This window comes from Drosophila mojavensis, unplaced genomic scaffold (assembly GCF_018153725.1).
Source record: "Drosophila mojavensis isolate 15081-1352.22 unplaced genomic scaffold, ASM1815372v1 contig_74, whole genome shotgun sequence".
NCBI classification, from domain to species: Eukaryota; Metazoa; Arthropoda; class Insecta; order Diptera; family Drosophilidae; genus Drosophila; species Drosophila mojavensis.
The window spans coordinates 25,495,720-25,518,105 of NW_025318899.1; the positions used below are offsets into that span (position 1 = coordinate 25,495,720).

The following is a 22,386-nucleotide window of genomic DNA, read 5'->3' on the forward strand; positions in this document are numbered from 1 at the left end:
ACAGGGCTGTACACATAGTTAATGTACCAACAGAGAATGGCAAAATCGAGATCCGTGAAATGCAAAAAAATTGTCAGTGTATTGTAACTGCCGTGCAATGGCACCTGCGACTACAGCTGCGACTATAGCTGTGGCTGCGGCTGTGGCTGTGGCTCTGGCTGGGCATCAGCTCGCTGAGAGACACATTGTCGTGTTTAGCAGTTTTTGTAATTGCTGCAAAGTAGCGCGATTTGCGGTATTTAGCCACAAAATGACACCGCCAGCCAACACCAACGCAGCTGACAGCGCGTAACGATGGCACTGCCATTGCCATTCGCATCTGGCGTCAGATTGTTTCAAAAGCCATCGCCAAAATTGACAGCTGTATTTCGCTCGCATGCATGCATGCTATATTTACAGCACTATATACATATGTATATCCAGCACTGTCATTGGCTAATCTGTTTACGCCTTTCGATTGTTATATCGATTAGCAAATCAAGAAGACTTTACTCTCTGCACTTTTACTCAATTGATTGATTGATTGAAATTGATATTCTTCTGCAATATTGTCATAAATATACACATAAAAATGGCAAGTAAGAAAGCTGTAGTCGAGACTGCCCGACTGCGAGATACCCTGAACCCTTCGAGCAACTGATGCTTAAATAATTCTTTGCGTCTTTCTGCTTACACATGAAATACACACACACACTCACAGACAAATATAGGCAGGCACGCATATACACGCATTGGCTGCAGTGGAGGCTTACTATGGGACTTTAATTGTTTAATAACTTTTAATGTGGATTGACTATCTTCATGAAACTTTCAGATTAAATGTGCATGTATTTGCCAAAGCACAAGTCTCTAGTATTTGAAATACGGCTTTTACAAAGATGGGTGAGGTGAGGGTGAGGGGTTGAATATAAAAGTGTAAGGGGTAAATTTTGACAAAGATGTAGCAGATATACTTTTATTACTGTTTTCCGATAATGTTTTTAATCGATTTCAAGTCTCTAGCTCTTATATCTTCTGAGATCGACGCATTCAAACATACGGACAGACGGACGGGCGGACAGAGCTAAATGAGCTGAGTCGATTTGTGTCGCCCTGATCAAGAATAATTATACTTTATGGGGTCTGCCACGCCTCCTTCTGCCTGTTACATACATTTCAACAAAACCATTATACCCTGATTTTCCATTGAAAATGGGTTCGGGATATAAAAACCGAATTTTAATACGCATAGTGAATATCGTAGCAAAGAAGAATTTTTATATAAATAACGTTTTTACATTTTCGAGAGTTTGCAGCCAACGCCGCAGTCATGAAATATTTGCAATAGACAAAGTTTGATTTTAAATAAAAAAAAACAAGTAAGAAGGCTCCAGTCGAGACTGCTCGACTAGGAGATACCCTGAACCCTCTATGCTGATATTCTAATCATTCTGCACTTCTTCTATGAGAATTTATTTGTTGAATAATTTCTTTTGTAGACATACGATCTTAATGAAACTTTCAGAGCGTAATCATATTGTAAAAATGTGTGTACATTCCAGAGCACAAGTCAAGGACAGACGGACAGCTCTATATCGACTCAGCTCGTCGTGCTAATCAAGAATATATATACTTTATGGGGTCTGCGATGACTCCTTCTGCCCGTTACATACTTTTTCACAAAACCATTATTCCCTGATTTCCCATTTTCAATGGGTTCAGGGTATAAAAAGACAAAGGTACATATTGTTACTTTTGCTCAATTTTGCTTCGGTAGCGCAGATAGTTCTTTCTTTCTTCTATATTCTGAAGTAACTTCTTTGCTAATCTGATCGCACGCGCTGCCTATAATATTTTGCAAGATGCACACATTTATGCGATCTACGTTCGCTAAGCTCGTGCGAGACATTGACATTTTAGTAAGTGGGCCAATGGCAGACACTTGACTAACAAACAATTTATCATATGATATCTCGTAACGAGATGCAGTTTGCTCTTTGATATCGCACCCCTTTTGCTTACTTTGTATACATTATAGGTGTCGAAATAACTGTTTATAATTACCTGTACTTAAAGGTGTACTATTGAGTGTCTCATGAATTATATTTGAAAGTTTGCTTCTTTTATCGCAAGCAATATTCCCATTTACATTTATTCGTACTCTGATTATTCCATGCCATTTGATAAGTTCACAGGTAAGGGAATAATACTAATAACCCCTAGGAACCACTTATTGTTACTCTTTTGAGCATTGATTGGGAAAGCCCACAATAAAAATGGGCCCTGAGTGACAATATTAGGTTAGTCGAGCGAGCGATGCCCCAATGAATAATTAATGTGCACACAAGTACGTGAGCTATTAGCTAAAGGGTAAGCTACAGCACCCGGAAAGATTCTATGCCAAGCAGCAGTTACCAAGCGATATGGCAAATAAATATGCAAAGACCATTGCTCCACTAACACGGAGACCAGAGAACTTTTGGTCGTAAAAATACGTCCCAAGGTGCTCATTTTCCACAGCTCCAAAGACACAAGTTTGAATTTCGCCATCCACGCTCCATCTGCCATCTGCTGTGCCAGTGCCAGTGCGGAACTGCATAGGAATTTAAATGTATTTTAATTGGTAAACTGTAGACTGAGCAGCCATTTTATCATTTCCCTTATTCCAGCGCACTAAAAAGTTTTATGGTCATCATTTAGGGTGTTTCTGCTAACAACAAACAAACCGACAGTTTGTCGACAGTGGCATCAAACCCACCCACCCACTACGCTGTCCAAGCTCTGATAACTCGCTCCTTGAATTCCACTTTTAAAATGTCCATTTTAAGCACCGAAAGGTCCATGAAAAATTAGAGTTTATTTCCCACTTCATGGGGAAATGTTAAAGACATATTTAACCAACAGTCAGCTGCCCTACAAAGCTCTTCAATAACTATTCCCTCAACATAAAGTACAAATATTTTGTATCTATCTATATCTATCTATAATATACGCATAATGTCTACAGATACTAATGAACTCATATATCTATACAAGTTTATTATGATTAACAATATCTCTGCCGCATCTAAAACAAATAAATTTATTATGGGAATAGCTGAGGCCACATGACTGCTCCACGTGCCAAAAATACTCTTAACCTCGCAAAGAGTTTGAGATGCAGCAACGGGCAGACACTATATATATATAGTTGGACCAAATAATGAAAAGTCTGAGGCCGAAGCACGGGGCGCATTTAAACCAATTGACACCAGGCGGTCAGGGTAAAAAAATAAAATAAGCTAAGCCAACGCTCTGCAGCAGCTGCGCTCTCTCGACCAAGCTAACAAAACCAAAGTGAACAGGCGAATGAATTTTGAACTGAAGGCAAAACAAGATAAAATGCTTATCGTCGGCACATCGAAGACTAAACACCCTTTCAAATATGTAACTTATGATTGATTTCTAATTATTAGTTACCAAGAAAACAAATCAGTATATTGTAGTATATTAGATTATATATACATTTAAATTTATTAGGAGATCGAAAGGTACTTAGTAATCAAATATATCGATAGGATCAGACTGTGGTGCAGCTACTTCCGTGCGGCGCATTTAATGCTAAAATTACGATGCAGTCTGCAAGGGTATTCGCACCGAACATTGGCAACAGCTAATGCTGTCAGCAGCTGCACTTTGTAAATGGCTTCTCCAATATCGATTCGGCGGGTGTCTGTGGCTGGGTGCTGGGTGCTGGATGCTGGATGCTGGCATTATGGGCAGGTCGCCGTCGACAGGCCGCCACTGGGGCCTGCCCACATTGAAAACATTTTGCGCGCATCAACAAAACCAATAATAACAACAACGATAACAACAACAACAGCAACATCAACACGCGACAAGCATTTGCACATTGTTTTTGTATTTTTTAGCACTTGCAGTTTTTGGGGCCAATAACTCTGTTGATGGCCACGGCTGATGCTGCAGGTGGCACTGCCGCTGAGCTTTGATGTGTGACAACAATAGTCAATAGCTGCAACAATGCCAATGGCAATTTATATGTATATTTTGCCAACTCTGGCTCCATTGTTTGCTTGCCAGTTTCGGGCGGGAACTATTTTGACTAGTTTATGGTCACGTGCCCTATCCATATGACAGTTATGAGCCACAGTAACACTTCGGCCCCCACTGTCCCCCAGCACGTGCCAGTAAATGTTTAGATGGCCAGCGGAGCTCTCGAATATTTATATGTATACACACACTCTGCAATATTGCTGAGTGATCAAACAAACGCAGCACAAGCTTTCCATATTAAACCTAGTATTTCACAACGGCTTAAGTCTGCTTTTGTTTTCCTGGAGTGTAATTAATACTCAAAGATCGTAGCCAGCCGGGTATTATATTTATGCCAAACTTGGAATCAAACTATTTAGAGCTCCAGTACGAGGTCTGATAAAAGTGCATGATAATTTTAATTTTTATACTCATTCATTTATTTAGGAGTTTAGCTCTATTTGGAAAAGTTTGATTCCCTGAGTTTATACTGAAAACTAATAAGAGTAGTTTCGCTGGGACTTTGTCTAGGAGACCCTATGCATACTATAAAGAGGTGATATCGTACTTCAATCTTTTATATTTACATAGAAATCAATATACACAACTCTACAGATAACCATGCTTACACTGCAGCTATGGTATGCAGTATGGAATCAATTGTTGAATAACTTTTCATCTATATGAACTTTTCTAATACAATTTTGAAAGGGCGATAATGATAAATACAGCTGTCTAGTGTTAGTTTCTAAATTGTAACAGTCGGAAATACTAAATACTTATGTTTATAATTTATCGGGGTCCCCACTGTAAATTGGATAGTTCCATCTTTTCGGGTATTGAAACTAGACAAAAAACGGTGTTATACTAGTAAGAGTGCAATCAACGAGACTGCTCCCAGAACCCTTCAAACAGCTGATACTCCAATAATTCTCCGTTTTTTTGTGCACAAAAACATACGCTTGCATCCACACGTTCGCCAAAGCACGCGCTCTGCTAACAGCGCAGTTGACGCAGCGACTGCGCTTGGATGCAGTATGGTCTATATTATGACGCTTAAAAACGAATCTAACCATGGCTAGATGAGCTCAGCTCGTCATCCTGATCAAGAATATATATATTTTATTTTCACAAAAATATTATTCCCTGATATCTCAATTTTAATGTATTTAGAGTATTGAAAACCTCAAGAACTGAATACAGGGTATATCCAAGTTTAATATATACAGCATGCAATACAACATGGCGTAATATACTAGATATGTAAAACTTGTTTGATCAACTTGAACTACTCTTTATATACTTGTACTCACATTCTCCAATTTGGCAACCGTCTCGTAGATGGTCATGTTATTGACTCTGCCATATTGAACTACGAACTCAATGGCATCATTAGCATCGTTAGCGTCAGCAGCGTCGCTCACGGCCGAGGAGCGCGACTGGGAGGTGTCTGCTGCTGATGCAACATCGCCAGCCACAGCGCTTGCGGCAGCTTCAATCTCATCGCCAGTTGCCGTGTCACTGTGATGGGGAGCGGCGGGGTCCACGTTGGGCGGCGTCCAGGCTATGCTTATGCTTCTGCTGGTAATCGCTGTTGCATGGACATCTTCTGGTGGCCCTGGTATGTTATTTGTGCCTGGAAACAGCCAGTTGTTTTAACGCAAATTTAATTGGCCAATATTGGTTTTGTCTGCCAATTTGCGGGCTAAGCCCAGGCATTGATCAAATACTTAATTCGGCACACACAACTATGGAGTGCAACAGAGCGCACAGACGCATCGGCTGCGATGGATGTCGACTCACCTTCCTCGAAGCATTGCAAAATGTTGCCAGCGTACGACAAGCAGTCGGGCATATTACTTGCCCATGTGGAGGCAGTCGATGAAGACATGCTGCCGACAGCAGCGACTGCTCCTGCTGTCGATTTGGTGGTCAGCGCCAGTGGCATGACGCCACGGCAAAGTGGCATGCATGCGTTTATAACGCTGCGTCGACTGCAGCAAGGGCTGTGGTCACGTCCGCCGGCTGCACAGCGCGCCAGTATAGCTGCGAATAGTCAATGGAAGGTTAATAAGGGAACGCATCTGCATGAGCTTGCAACATTTGCCTTTGACATGCTGTAATTATAACGCCGTACGCTATATATCATTATTATCAATTTGATATTTGAATAATTTAGGTACTTGGCAAGGCGTCAATGAATAACAATATTGGTAGCTCAACAGTTTTGGCCGCTTTGCCTCGGTTGGGCAGCCAATGGAACAGTAACTGAGTCAGCATATTTCGCCAACTAATAGAAAATTGTAATCACTTTGTCTGTTCAATATTGTGTCAGTATTGTATTCACTATACAAAACTTTAGCTTAGTGAAAATATCATATCATTTTAATAGCGCCCTACTTATGAATAATTCAGGTTGTTTCATTCTTTACCAAGATTACCATTAAGATCTATGCATTCAATAAATATATGTATATAGAAATATAGAATGAAACATATTTATTATATTGAGATATACGTATATAGGAACAACTAAATTTGCAGAAACTCTCAACTTTCAAGTCTAAGCTCGAATTATTCTTAACAATGAATCGAACTTTAAATCGAACCCAAACATAATCCCTGTCAAAATATTTGTTGGGCCTTATAACAGCTTATCCAAGCTTGTGGTTAAATGCGACTAAAAAATAATTTCTATCTATACCTATCAGACAATAAAAAGCCTAAACAAGTCAAATGAACTCATGTAAGTCAGTGAAAGTGAAAGCCTAAAGGGATTACCCAATTGCGAGTTGATTAACCAGGCTCCAGGACTGACACTAATTAGTGTTTTCTAGATACATATGTATGAGTGTATGTGTGGGCATCATTAAAAGCGGGCTTGGATGCTACTCACGCATTTGGGCACGGCATGCCGGACCGAGATTTTCAATGTCTGACAGCCGTATGTTGTACGAACAAAGCGGGGCACACTGTGGCAGCAGTCCTGAAGCCTTGCAGCACGTCGACATGTTGTATTTGGCAGCGGGGACTGTGGCCAGCTCGGCTGGGAGGGTCCGGGTGATAAGACGTGGGGAGGGCTCGCTTTTTCCGTACGCATTAATTGATACCACATAGAACTCGTAATAGATGTCCGGCTCCAGGCCTTCAAGAATGAGTGGCGGCTGACGCTGCAAAGTTAATTAAATTAGTCGAGCAGTCTGGCAAGTAGCCCCAATTATATGTGCCTTTTCCACAGTTAGATAGTCGTCGCCAACGCCGAGACGTCGGAACTTAACGTGATAGGTGTTTACAGACTCGCCGAGTCGCTTCGGGTTATTCCAGTCCAGAATGACAAAGTTGTCCGTTTTAGCAACTGTGCGCAGCTTAGAGGGAGGATCAGCCAGCACGCCGTAGCCTTGATAGAGACAGCTGCTATACTCAGACATAAAGCGCAGGCACCTGTCCCAAATAATACGGCTATAAATCCATTGGAGAACCAACTTTCTCGTCACTTACTTAAACAAGCTGAAGTCTAGCGACGTCAACTTCCCAGCACATATCGGGAAACATGCGGAGGGTATGCCGCGGGCCCTGCAACAGGGCGTATGATCAATGTTATTGGCCAAGCAACTGAAGGTGATGTTCGACCATGGCGCACAAACCATTAGGTCTGGCAGCGTAGCCAAGTCCGTCTTTTGCGGATCGCACATCTTATCCATGCACAGGCGGTGAGTCATCCCACTGGACTCGCAGCAACTGCGTATGTCCGGCAGGGTGGGCATCACCTGCTTATCCGGACTGCCCGCCTGGGACTCGACCACTGATGCGCTTGTGTGCGTAAAGAAACGCAGACGCTCATTTGGCAAACTCGCACCGAACTCGTTGACGGCCGTCACTATGACAGCATACATAGTGAGAGGCGTCAGCTTGTTGAGCGAAAGAAATGTCTGATTGGCCGTCACATTGTACAACATTGTCTCCTCCGTAGCGGAAGCGCCCTGCACCTGGTGCTTAGACTCGCCACTCAGCTCATCTTCGTCGAAGCTGTGCAAGACGGTCAGGTTCACAGTATAGTAGGAGACTTGGTCGTCCAGCTTTTGCGGTGGAGCCCAGCTTATGTTAACACTTGTTTCTCGCACATTATCTATCGAGACTCGCGTGGGCGTACTGGGTATCAGCTGAATGCCCTTGAGAATGCACTGCAGCCCAGTCAGGGTGTGCTGCACGCATGAAACCCGGGTCTTGAGTTGATCGGTGAATGGTGTATATTCGCCACGACACATATCCTGGCACAGATCCGGTATTTGCTTCTCCACACAGCACGGCACGTGGTTACGGCCGTCGGCCATGCACCTCACTATGCTCGGAAAGTCCCTCTCGCAGGCCTCGGGATCGATGCCTGTGGTGCCATCTAAGATGTTGTGCAAGTTGCAGAAGCCCATGCACTGAGCGGAGACATTCGCACGCTCACAGCACTCTGTAAAATCATGAGTCAGCTGCGGCGGAGACTGACTCGGGCGCCAAAAGCTGCGATTGTCCTGCGCGTTGAGTGGCGGTGGCAACAGAAAAACATCGGTAGATTCAGCTGGCACTGGATCTGAGGCATTGGCCTGCAGGCCAGTTGCAGTTGAGAGCTCCTTAACTAAATTCCCATTAGTATGAACTGAGTGGCTCTATAACCCAGACCAACTTACCTGTTAGTATGTGAATACTACGTAATACGGGATCGGAGTTTAACTCGCAAATGTAGGCACCCGAATCACTTCCTTTAAGGCCCTTTATCAGCAACACCCACACCTCCCCACCCACGTTCGGATTACTCCCCCTGGGATCTGTGTATGAGGATGCTTATGAATAATGCCACATCTAAGTTCACTTATACTCACTTTCATCGTGTAACACCCTAACACGGTGATCCTTGGTAACACGCACCGTGCCAGCCGTTAAAATCTCGTCACCCTTCTTCCATATTACTGTGTTGTTGCCTGAGTTTTCGGAGACCACGCAGGTTAGCAGCGCGTCTTTGTTTTCAAATATCAGCGATGGGCCACCAGTTCCTAAACCACAGTTGATTGCAAGTTGACATGACTGGACCATTCGCCCATTTTATATTACAGCAAGCTCACTTACCAATAGGCACACCTGAGTTAACGCTCGTTAATAATAGACATATCGTTATTATTGGCAACACGAACAGCTTGAGCATTATTCCTATTATTGCCTGAAGGTAAAAGAGAAAAAGAAAATATATTAGTAATAATAACATTAATAAGGATACAGTATATATTCATAGTTTTTTCCCCAAACACAAAAAATATTAAATGACTTGAGCAAATTCAGATACTTATTGGGCATATCAGAATTATCCTCAAAAACTATATTGCATATACCTCGAAGTATTTTGAACTCACTCATTACTTTGCAACGAATGGTACTTTTGAATTTGTTTTCTCATTTTGTGTGTACATTGAGCATAAAAACATTTTAGTAACGGTTATCAACGAATGTAAGTCTCTGTTCCATACCAGCAGCGGCGCACCCAATTGCAATCGCGTATTCAGTAATGGAGAGTCGGGTGCGCTGTTTTCTTTTAGATTGCACTGTTTTCTTTTAGATACAAGAGATTAAATTCAGGGTAAAAAGCAGTTGAATCGCTTTGGTAAAGGAAAGAATTAACAAAAACTTAACTGCCCCTTTTTGGAGCTCTCAAGCTTTAATATCTTTAAATATATAGACTGAGATAGATATATACATATATAGTCTTGTGAATATACATCAACCAAAATAAAACTCTAGAACGAGACAGATGGTCATTTCCCCAAATGATTGTACTGTTTAACTAGTTTCTATTGTATTTGGCCATCATAGAAGAATCTAAATTCATTATATCCGCTATTGTTAATAAAAAGTACTTTTGGGCGTTCTTTGCTCATTGAATAAATTTAATTTTTCGCATTTTACTACAGTGAAGGGATGGTTAATGCTGAAAAATGCATTAATATTTTAAAATATAGTTTTCGGCCATCTATACCAGAACTGGAACTTTTCAACATCGCGCACAGCCAAACGAACCAAAAATGGCTCGAATCAAATGGAGGTTTTAGATTGACCATCAAATAGCCCAGACTAAGTCTAATCGAAAATATTTGGTGGCATTAGCTACTATCAATAAAAGGCAAGCTTCGAAATGAACCACAAACAAACATTTCTGACTTGAAAATCAAGTTGCAAGAGATGTGGGACTCAATTTCTCAAGAGCACTGCACAAAATTTGTTAAATCGATGCTAAAATGAGTTACATGCGTAATGCAAGCCAAGGGCGACGTTACACGATTCTAATATTAATTATTAATATTAATATTAATTAAATTATTGTTTTAAGTATGATAGTAAATCACATTACGAAGCGTTCGAATTAATAGTGGTCATATTTTTTATCTCTTAAGTCATCTGTTTGAATAAATTACTCATATTGTTGTTGTTTTTGGAAATAGAGAATAAAATTCTGTTTAAGACGAAATGCATTGGTATGTGTTATATTTAGTAGTATTGATAATATAGTGTGTTAAGCATTGCGCACTGCAAAAAAAATACATGCTGTTCGAATTAAGAGTGGTTTGGGCTCGTAAGTTTTTGTCAGATCTTAGAACTGAAAAATTTAAAGGCTTACGCTCAAAAAATATGAAAATTACAGGGTATATTTCTGTATGCCACGCCCCTAAAAGGGCGTAACAATTATTTTTGGGTCATCGATAGAGTAGGTTAACAGTAACTCAACTATCCCAATTCGAAGCTTTTAGGCTTTAAACTGTAGGAGATGCCCCTATAGATATATCCGCCATGTGTTCTAATTTTAAAGTCTATAGTAGGGTTATATAGCTATTATATATTCTGAGATCGACGCGTTCAATCATACTGACAGACGGACAGACGGACGGACGGACAGACAGACGGACAGGGCTAAATTAACTCAGCTCGTCGCCCTGATCAAGAATATCGATACGATATTTTAACAAGTAAGAAGGCTCCAGTCGAGACTGCTCGACTAGGAGATACCCTGAACCCTCCAAGCTGATATTCTAATCATTCTGGACTTCTTTCATGCACACATACATACACATGCAGTTATAAACACACGCTCTGCTAACTGCGCAGTAAGCAGCGGCTGCACTTGGGCTGCGCTGCATGTGGGCAATATTATGAGAATTGTTTGTTGAATAATTATACCCTGAACCCATTGAAAATGGGAAATCAGGGTATAATGGTTTTGTGAAAAGTATGTAACAGGCAGAAGGAATCATCGCAGACCCCATAAAGTATATATATTCTTGATCAGGACGACGAGCTGAGTCGATATAGCCCTGTCCGTCTGTCCGTCCGTCCGTCCGTCCGTCCGTCCGTTCGTCCGTCCGTCCGTATGAGCAAAAGGATCTCAGAAGATATAAGAGCTAGAGAGCTGAAATTTGGCATGCATACTCGTGTATACCATAGGCAGTACAAGTTTGCTTTATTTTTTCGATAACTCATCCGATAACTTTTTTATCGAGAATAATCGAAAAATCGACTTGGTTTTTTCGGCCTAGTTTGAACACTTTTAAACCTGGAGACTTTAAATTTGCCTTGTATATAGAGTTAATGGACACAAAGATTTTGTAATTTACAGATTTTAGATACCACGCCCCCTTCGCCCCCAATTTGTAAAAAACGCATTTCAAGTACTAGAGACTTGTGCTTTGGAATGTACACACATATTCACCATATAATTACACTCTGAAAGTTTCATTAAGATTGTGTATCTACAAAAGAAATTATTCAACAAATAAATTCTCATAATATTGCTCACACTGCAGCGCAGCCCAAGCGCAGTCGCTGCTTACTGCGCAGTTAGCAGAGCGCAGGCTTATGTGTGCGTCTGGATGCATGTGTATGCATGTGTGCATAAGAGAAGTGCAGAATGATTAGAATATCAGCTTAGAGGGTTCAGGGTATCTCCTAGTCGAGCAGTCTCGACTGGAGCCTTCTTACTTGTTTCTTTTGTAGATATACAATCTTCATGACTCTTTAGAGCGTAATTATATGGTAAAAATGTGTGTACATTCCAAAGCACAAGTCTCAAATATTTGAAATGCGTTTTTTACAAATTGGGGACGAAGGGGGCGTGGTATCCAAAATCTGTAAATTACGAATTCTTTGTATACCTTAACTTTATATACAACGCAAATTTGAAGTCTCCAGGTCTAAAAGTGTTCAAATTAGGCTGAAAAAACCAAGTCGATTTTTCGATTATTCTCGATAAAAAAGTTATCGGATGAGTTAAAGAAAAAATATGATAAATTTGTACTGTACGGTATACACGAGTATGCATGCCAAATTTCAGCTCTCTAGCTCTTATAACTTCTGAGATCCTTTTGCTCATACGGACGGACGGAAGGACGGACAAACGGACAGGGCTATATCGACTCAGCTCGTCGCCCTAATCAAGAATATATATACTTTATGGGGTCTGCCACGCCTCTTTCTGTCTGTTACATACTTTTCACAAAACCATTATACCCTGATTTCCCATTTTCAATGGCTTCAGGGTATAAAAATATTCGACAACCCTACTCTCTAGCTTCGATAGTTTTATACGGGTAAACGGACAGACGGATGGACAGTAAGATGGACATGCACAAAACCAATATACTCACTTCACTTTCGTGAATATAAAAATATCCCAAATATATAATAATTCCACTATACACTCACTTAATGTTTATAAAGGTCATATATTTTGAGAGATGCTCCGAAGGTCATAAGCAACTCTTTTCGTAGAAGGGATTACAAATACCTGTTTCGTACCATAATAAGCCATAACCATTTCGGCTTCAGTAAGATATTAGAATGAACAGATTTTATTAGGTTACATTTCAAGCACAAAGACACTTTTACTACTTATAATAAAGTTTTCATGAAAAATTAACGAAATGGGGAAAGCTTTAAATTCCGTGCGAATGGACGAAACAATTTAGCTGATCTCACCTATAAAATTACAACGTCCATCTGCGCGGCAACGAAATCAATGATTTATTATATCATGAAGGCCAAATTAATGATTTGGTTAAAGAGCTCATTAAAACGATTTAACATTTTGCACGTATCAATGAAATGTGCTTTGCAGAGCCCGGGATGCAGTAATGCCATTGAAACTAGCTGAACTTTTGCCATTCGTCCACCCAGTTATTGGCCACCACGTTCTACCGAGCCACCCCGTCATGACGCCGTCAGTGTCACCCCTCAGCCTCGACTGCGGGTGTCTGCTAGAAGATTGTTTGTTTGCCCCTGGCCATTGCTAGTGGCACTTGTAGGGCATCAGAGGTTTGTGGCACACTCGCAGCACGAAGCACCCAATGCGAATCACGCCCGCTGACCAATGACAATGCCGACGACAACAATGCAAAAACAATAGCCTTGGGCATTTTGTAGTAATGAATAGAGGGAAGGGGATGGGAACGAGCCAGCCTCGTGGGCTGACTCACTCGTAGCCATTGCAAGGGGTATTTGATGAGCCCTAAACGCATTGTAAATTGAATTTACATGGCAGAACACGAAACACCTGAGACGCCGACATAGTTGGATCTTTGACACTGAACGCCCATTCATAAATTGCTCAGGCGAAAGCTTTGCGACAACTGCCTCACGTACTCGCACTTTTCCTGTGCCCCACAATAGAACGATGCTGGCGACGACTGCCTCTGGCTGTGCCTGTGGCTGTATCTCTGGCTCCCGGGAGTCGCTCAATTGCAAGCGTGACAAATTTGATTAAATTATAGCGCTATTGCAAAACGTTTTATCTTTCGTTTTCACTGGCTGGCGCAGTTGCACTCCGACATAGTGCGACACGTACGGGGAGCCACTCAATTAATTGTTTCTGCTGCTGCTTTGCCTTCCTTGTTATTTCGCCATTGCAGCCGTTGTGCGCACCCATAAAAGCAGACACGGACAGGAACGCAGAGCAGCCCTAACCAACCCAAACCCAAACCACCCTCACCCAACCCATCACTCATACACTCATGTACGTATACGTGCTTTACACGGATCACATCTACTTGTCTTCATCTGCCCGATTCCCTGTCGGAGCAGTCAGCGTTTCGACTCATTCCGCTCGTCTCCAGCAAATTGTATAACGTGGCGTATGAGTAATACGATATGCATGCTTCGATTCCGTGTGTCGTACCGAGGAGCGTGCCCGCTGAAGAAGATGTGGTAATCAGTTTTGATTTTATTAGCACAAGGGCACCGCGTTAAAAAGAGCGGTAAACGTCTTGTTTCCTCGTCAGCGACACGCGGGGGAGCTGGATGAGTGCTGGCATCTTGTACGACTCAGTCCTCCGGGCTTTGTAGTCATCGCATTAGCGGTAGGGCTCGCAAATGTCAGTAGTAGCATTCGTTAACCGCGCTGAGCTTCGTTAGCTAAGATCGTAATCAGATTTTCATAATTGGAAATTCATCATTCCCAGCATAACAAACACATTTTCTAATTCAAGCCGAATGCGAGTCTCGCGATTGCAATTTAAGCCAATCGGTAACTAGGACTGAAAATGAACAAATTAACTGTACCCGCTACCGGGGCTCTATTTCGATAAATTTGCCTCAAATTAACTAATTATTCAATTCAATTCAATGCAATTGCCAATGCTGCGCAAGCTCTCGTCTATACATATCTCAGGAATCAGTTGAGTAGTACTTTAAAAAATGTATTTGATTTTAATAAATTAAGTAAACTGCCATGCAGCCAGTCAAGTTTGATAAACAAACAATATCGCGGTAACTTTATATTTATTTAAGTAGAGCCAATAGCCACTGAGCGCTGTGAATTAAATTCGCATTTAATTAAGGAGTAAAAGGACTAAGCAAGCAGCTACTTTATATATTTAGCCTATTTTCATCCTCGATCCGAAGAAAGGGACTGACAAATGACAGTTGCTGGATAAGGTGCGCACTCCAAGATATCTTTTTTGATAAATGGAGTACACCGCAAAACATTTTAAAAGCAAACCAACAACGCTTTCCACTTTCCACTTTCCGGCTAATTCAAAGTTTAAACTCTATGCCACAAGAACGTGGTGGGAGACGGCGACGGCCAGTCATGGAGTTCAGTGTGGGTGAGCAGAGCGCTGCCCAGCCCAGCTCAGCCCAAGCCAGCAGTCAATTCGCAACATGGTTGCCATGGCTGTGGACTTGTCCGGCAGGACGAGTTCGTCCTTTGGCTTGCCTGTATTTGACTGAAGCTACTTTATGGCTTCTGTTGTCCCTTTGTTTTTGTTTTCGCTTTGGCTTTGGCTTTTTTATTTTTTATTTAAAACATTTCTCTTTTTTAAAGAGGTAATTTTTCTTAATTACCTAAAATGTTTACCTTGTTGCTTGTGTGTCGGAGTTTGCCCTTTTGGACGCCCAGATAAGGACTGCGTCGGAGCGGTAGTTAAAAGTCTCCGTAAATTGTACCCTTGTGTAAAGGTGTAAAATATTTTTCGACATGACACACAAAAAACAACAGCATTTTACTTTTTGCAAATGTTTTTGTTTATGCTTTTAAGCAGCTTTTCTGTGATCTGTGCGGCTGTGATTTCCACACTCACACACACAAGAGTAAGTAAAGGTATGGAATACTTAACAGCGGTGACAGCACTTGCGTATACTTGCCAATATGTGTGTGTGTATTGTGTGGTTGAGGGTAACTAACCACCTGGCGACACTAAGCCAAAAACCAAAACAAATTTTACAGCTTACTGCAAGGTGAGCAACACTGTTCAACGATTCCGAGGGCCCCTCCAAGTACGAGTACGTATTCCAAGAGCCCATGTGAGTCCGGCAGGGTATGCATAGGCCTGTTCTTGATATATGTTGTTTAAGCAAATGTAATGATAAAAAATTGCGTGACAACTTTTTGGACAGCACCGCAAACACAAAGTTATTGGGCTAAGAAACTTTTTAGAGCCGATAAGCAGTCCGCTTACCCCATAAGCCCTGGTAGACGGAACCATCTAGATGAAAACTTCCATTTAAGCTCCACAAACTTTTTGTCAGCGCGTTGAAAGCGATAGTTTTCGGTAGATATGCGTGCACAGTGTGTTGCTTGTGAACCAAGCAAGGGCAATTTGTAAAAATAACATTATGAAGACGGCATCTATACTGACATACAGCGCTTAAGCGAAACGAGAATTCGTGTTGAATTCATAATTATTAAGATAGGTAGATAGATGAAATAGAGGTATTCGAGGGTTCAGATTTATAAATTAGTACTAGAAATGAAATAAATATTTATTGCTATGTGGAAATGTAACCCTGTACGACTAGGAATAAAGTAAATATGAAATACAATATGTTTGTGTCTTAAACTAATTTCCGCTATAACTATAAAGACAAGAATTTAACCAAATAATCAACTGGGAAGGATCAAATAATATCATAATAATATTAATAATGCCATAATAAGCAACTTGCACTTAGATAAACATAATAAATGTAAATTTATTGCTTATAGAAACTTTAAAGTAAAAATCTCGTTTAAAGTCAAAGCAAGGCTACTATACTGTAGTTGTAAGCCTAGCTTACAAATTTTAGGCTCTTTTTATCAATCGGGAATAAAATATAATATTTACAAAACTTTAGGCTGAGGACCTTACATATAAAACCCACCGCACTTATGGACATTTTCTGCTTACAACTGGTTTATAAATGTCTTCGACATTATTATAATAAGAGCACCAGACCTCAGCAGATGAATTCTCAAAGCACTTTGTCACTGAGGTAAGTGAAAGCGAAGTCTGGGCTCGAGTTATAGCATTAACGCAGGGGCCATATTCCATATCTTTTATTCTAAATAAGCCAAGTTTCAAGCCTCAATAAGCTAAGTATAAGGTCATTGTCCTGCACGAGAACACAAAATACACTCTTTATGGAAACTTTACTGCTGCAGGAAAATTAAAAAAAATTATAGAAACTTCGTACAATTGCAAAGCGGAAGGACCTTATATGTGCTCAAGCATGTGCAGCAGCAATAGCTAATCTGACATAATTGCGTATGAATATACGTATGACAGTTTAAATAAATATAAATATAATTTTCAGAGCGTGCTGAGCTCATGTGCTCATTTAACTAGGCAAAACAGCAAAACTTTTGTGCACTTTTCATAAGTTGCTTCAAGCACAAATGCACAATGCAACAACAAAACAACAACAAAAACAATGCAAACAAAGATGCACAAATCCGGCAAATGATAATATGTGAGCACGAATAGAAGACACCAGACGACAGTCACAACAATGCCTTACAATTCGCCCTACTGATGGAAAAACATGTGTGTTTCTATAGTGGGGAATGACAAACTGTTTGATACTCTGGGCCTGCATTGACAAGGCAATACTGAATCCTTTCTATGTTAGTACTATATTAATATTTTAATCAGTTTATCATAAATTTTTTTTTAATATATGCTTTGTATGTAATCCGTAAAAACCTCTCGCGACTTATATTTTCTATTCATTATAGATTTTATCTATCCATACGAGTCCTTATAGGGGAAAAAAAAAGAAAAGCTTTGCTGTCACAAATAAGCATAGGATCGTCGAGGTCAAAATACAGACATGGATCGAGATTGCTTATGGCGTTAACTCTGAAATATATCCTCTTAGAGATCGGCCACATCGCTATATTTAACTATGTGTAGAGCGGACTTTGAGATCTGACATTACTATATCAATATCTGATATAGTCCGAACAACTAATATTCACTCTTGCTTGTCCCTTTTCACTGGGTAGAAAATATGAAAAATCATCATACAGTGCCGGCGGAAAACAAACAATATAAGCATTGAACAAGTAAAAAAGCTTTAGTCGAGAGTGCTCGACTAGGAGATACCCTGAACGCTCCAAGCTGATATTCTACTGATTCTGCACTTCTTTTATGCACACATGCATACACACGCATCCACACGCACGTATAATCACGCGCTCTGCTGACTGCGCAGTTAGCAGCGACTGCGATTGGGCTGCGCTGCAGTGTGGGCAATATTATGAGAATTTATTTGTTGAATAATTTCTTTAGTAGACATAATACATACATACATCTAAATGAAACTTTCAGAGCGTAATCATGTGGTTAAAATGTTTATACATTCCAAAGCACAAGTCTCTAGTACTTGAAAAGCGTTTTTTACAAATTGTGGGGAAGGGGGCGTGGTATCAAAAATCTGTAAATTACAATGTACCTATGGTATACACGAGTATGCATGCCAAACTTCAGCTCTCTAGCTCTTATATCTTCTGGGATCGGTTTGCTAATACGGACGGATGGACGGACAGACGGACAGGGCTATATCGACTCAGCTTGTCGCGCTGATCAAGAATATATATACTTTATGGGGTCTGCGATGATTCCTTCTGCCCGTTCCATACTTTTTCATAAAACCATTATACCCTGATTTCCCATTTTCAACGGGTTCAGGGTATAAAAAGAAAGAAAGTAGCAGAAAAATGCAGAAACAACGGCATTGACTTTACATTTCCGCCGCTTTGCTTGCCGACTTCCGGCGCTTCCAGTTGCCGTGGCAGAATTTTTGTTGCATCTCCCATATGCGGCACGCATTTCTAGCAGCCCTGCCGTGTGTATGTGTGTATGATTGCGCTGTAGTTACATGTATATAAAAAAATCTTTAGGCAGTCTAAGGCATGCAAGAAACGCACACACACAACCCCAACTTACGGCTTACGCACACACTTACGTCCTGATAAACACACACTTACAGCGTGTGTGGAGTCATGTGTTAACTGCAGTACGCGCAGTGGCAACAACTTAAAAGCCAGTCAACTCAAAAGTGGCAACAACTGACGTCTGACGTCTGATGCCCGATGTCGGATGTCTGACGTCTAGCGTCTGACGTCTGTCGACGTCAAAACTCTACAGTTAACGGGCTGACGAAGTTGTAGAAGTTGATGTTACATGGCCGCAGATGGAGCAGCCCGTTGATGCGGACTCAGTTTGTGAGGCTAGAAATTAGATTTACAAGTCTCCCGGTAAAGCAAGGGGAGCAAGGGGTTATTCAAAGCCCTAAAAAGTGGCAACAACTTTAACAAAAGTAAAACAAACGCCGTTAGCTAGAGCTCCATGCTCCGTGCTGCATACCCAGTTGTACTATTACATTTCCCCATGGGGGCACGGGGAGGTAGAATACAAGTAGTGCAACTGTTTTGTTGGTCTTTGGGCAAATTGGGTAAATTTGGCAGAGGTCGGCACCAAAGGTAATCAATAGAGTATTTACTTTTCCACACATATTTTTTTACAACAATTTAATCACTTGAAAAGGTTGGCTCTTGTCTGCTCTAAAAGTTGCGAAACATTTATTAAGGCCATTTTCACAGCAAGAGTCGAAAGTTTCAAGTTGTTGAACTGTCACTCACTTCAGTTGGGTTAGGTTGGGTTCTCTGAACCTGAACCAGAGCCAGAACTAGGACCAGGACTATTACCAGTCCTTTGATCATCCAAGCTGTCGCCCACTTAACACGTCACATTGTGGCAGCAATCGTATTACGTGAATACCGACTTCTGTTTTAGCCTCGCATCTTAGCACGCTAAACTTCAGATTGCGGCTAACTCAATTTCAACAAAATGTCGCATCAATAGACAAGGATTGGCGGCAAGTTTTCCTAGCAACGTGGGGTAAAGTCAAACCAACCCAGCTCGTAGTCGTAGTCGGTGGGCGCTAATGAGCTGCAGTAGCAGATGCGGGAGTGCAGCAGAATGATGCACATGCAAGTTGGCAACTATTTTACACAGTTGGCAACTTTTTACTCCAGCTTGTACCCCGCTTCTGCTGCTGCTGCTGATGTTGATGCTGTGTTGTCGCTTGCAGCTTGTTGGCAGCACTTAAAGGCTTTGTGCCATGCACATGCCTTGCCAAACTGCGAACGCGCTGCCAGCCTCTGCTTATGCTCTTGATATTTTTGACGTGTTCGTTTGACATTTTTGTTTCCGTTGCTGTTGCTGTTGCTGCTGCCCTTACAGGTTGACTGCACTTTGGGCAAGTTAACTGCTACTGAAAGGCAATTTTGCATTATTTTCCTTGCAGTTTTAATTAAAATTTCACATGTCAACGATTCTCAAAGTTGGCCATTGCGTGGGCGCAAACACTGCCACACAGCCAATGGCTGTTTTATCGTCTTAAAAACCACAAACTTTTCGCTTGCCACAACGCACAAACAGTTTCCTATTTTTGGAACTCACCTCACTGATGGTGACAATATCTTCCTATTACCAAAAACGATGCCATATATTAAAGAATGCCGCGGAAAGTATGAAGTGTTAACACGAATATTGAGGGAATTGCTTAAAACTCTATGGGATTACGTCTTATTTTACTCCAGACTAATCGACTAAGGCTGATGCCAGAGTGGCCGCGATAAGCGATAGTATGGAGCGACAATAAGCGAAAAACCTCTACATGCAGATTTACATGTAATCGCTTAAAACCTGTCAGAGTGCAAGCGAAGCGAGAAGTAAAGCGAGTTGCGAGAAAGCATTCCTGAATCGTTTTCTCGCCTTATCGCATTTTCTGATACGTGTGATTTCGTTGCGTGCTGAGCTTAAATACCCGTTGGTTAGTAGGTGAAATATCTTCTTTTTGGCAATTCAAGCAATATTTCTCTCTTTCACTCTGACATGCCATCGCTTAGCAGATCGCTGCGATAATTATCGCTTATAGCATCGCATCGCTTATCGCGGCCACTCTGACATCAGGCTAAGAGATACCCAGAACCCTGCAAGCTGATCTTCTAATCATTCTGCACTTTTTTTATGCACACATACATACACATACATTCTAGGGCTGTCGAAAATATAGCAAAATATCAATACATCAAAGATATATTTATATCGGAAGGTTATTTTTGCCTAAATATCGAATATTTTTATACTCATTCACGAAAGTGAATTAGTATATTGGTTTTGTGCAATGTCCATCTTGTCTGTCCGTCTTTCCGTCTGTCCGTATGAACGCAATTTTTTTCGGCGCTATTGAAGCTAGAGACTTAAAATTTGGAACACATATTCGTCTATATCTCCGATTTAAAAAGTGTAAGAAATCGGAAAATGCATTTTCCGTTATGCCAGAAATCATATGAATTGAAGATCTAGAATGCTGAAATTTTGAATGTAGATCCGCGTCGACCACCCAAGATCAAAACGGAATGAGTTATCGATTTTTAGAAATAATCTCTATATCCGCGCTATACATACGGACATTTAAAAAAAATTAAGTCTATAGCTCTTATATCTTCTGAAATCGACGCGTTCATACATACGAACAGATGGACAGGGCCAAATCCTCAGCTCGTCGCCCTGATCAAGAATATATATACTTTGTGGGGTCTACCACGCCTCCTTCTGCCTGTTAGATACATTTCAACCAAACCATTATACCCTATTTCCCATTTTCGTTGGGTTTAGGGTATAACAGGTTTTGGGTATAACAGAGACTGCTCGACTACGATATCCGCTGAACCCTTCGAGCAATAGTTACTACAGTCATTTTTCGCGTCTTTCTGCTTACACAAGAAACACACATGCGCACACACACACAGGCACCCACGCATAAACATAGATGGGCTGCTTACTATGAGAACCTAACCTTTTCTTGCGGATATACTATCTTCATGAATCAGATCGTGATTATAAAAATGAAATGCGTGCATTTGCCAAGTCAGCACAAGTCTCTAGTATTTTAAATACGCGTTGGGGGTGAATTATAACAAAAACCAAATTTCTATAAAGTACATATGAATCTCCATACTTTATACTTTATTCTGCAATGATTCCTTCTGCCTGTTACATACTTTTCTTTTTTGCCTATATGTGTCTATTAGTGTGTGTGTAAGCAGAAATACGCAAAGAATCACTTAAATATCAGTTGCTCGAAGGGTTCAGGGGATCTCATAGTCGAGCAGTCTCGACTACAGCTTTCTTACTTGTTAAGGATAATTTTTATTTCAAACTTAATCGAGATGCAGCGTATACCAGTTTATAGACTAGCAAGAAAACTTTAATCGATGTACCCCACTAGTAGATCCTCTAAGCCCCAAGCTATATGGGATTTTAAGTATACGAAAAGCTTATAAACTTTTGAGCTTCGAATCTCACAACATCGACAAGATTCGAGCTCATTAACTCTAAGGTGATGATTCAAATACACTTAAGTCGCGATTGTGATTCTCAGAATAGAATGCACGTATGCACGAATGTGTGTGTGTGCACATGCATGAGAAAACGCTTGCATGCTGCATGTACACACATACATATGTATGTATATGTGTACACACCCATGAAACACTCGCTTTTCGCTGCTCAGCATTGTTTGCCA

At 41.0% G+C, this 22,386-nt stretch overlaps 1 protein-coding gene and 1 long non-coding RNA gene across 3 annotated transcripts in view; one reads left to right on the top strand and one right to left on the bottom strand.

Annotated features, from left to right (window-relative positions):
• Positions 1 to 22,386, top strand: part of LOC26527773 — a 50,594-nt gene that overhangs the window by 16,945 nt on the left and 11,263 nt on the right. The window lies entirely within an intron of this gene.
• The window catches only part of LOC6583599 (Ig-like and fibronectin type-III domain-containing protein 2), a 45,489-nt gene that overhangs the window by 4,122 nt on the left and 18,981 nt on the right, over positions 1 to 22,386 (bottom strand). For both annotated transcript variants that reach the window (XM_002009229.4, XM_044009408.1), the window contains 8 exons: positions 9,124 to 9,214; positions 8,880 to 9,050; positions 8,688 to 8,825; positions 7,510 to 8,635; positions 7,239 to 7,452; positions 6,908 to 7,181; positions 5,815 to 6,057; positions 5,325 to 5,647 (listed from right to left, as the gene is read on the bottom strand). In XM_002009229.4, the coding sequence (XP_002009265.2) occupies positions 5,325 to 5,647; positions 5,815 to 6,057; positions 6,908 to 7,181; positions 7,239 to 7,452; positions 7,510 to 8,635; positions 8,688 to 8,825; positions 8,880 to 9,050; positions 9,124 to 9,199 (2,565 nt within the window). In that variant the 5' untranslated portion in view covers positions 9,200 to 9,214. The remainder of the gene's footprint in view (positions 1 to 5,324; positions 5,648 to 5,814; positions 6,058 to 6,907; positions 7,182 to 7,238; positions 7,453 to 7,509; positions 8,636 to 8,687; positions 8,826 to 8,879; positions 9,051 to 9,123; positions 9,215 to 22,386) is intronic.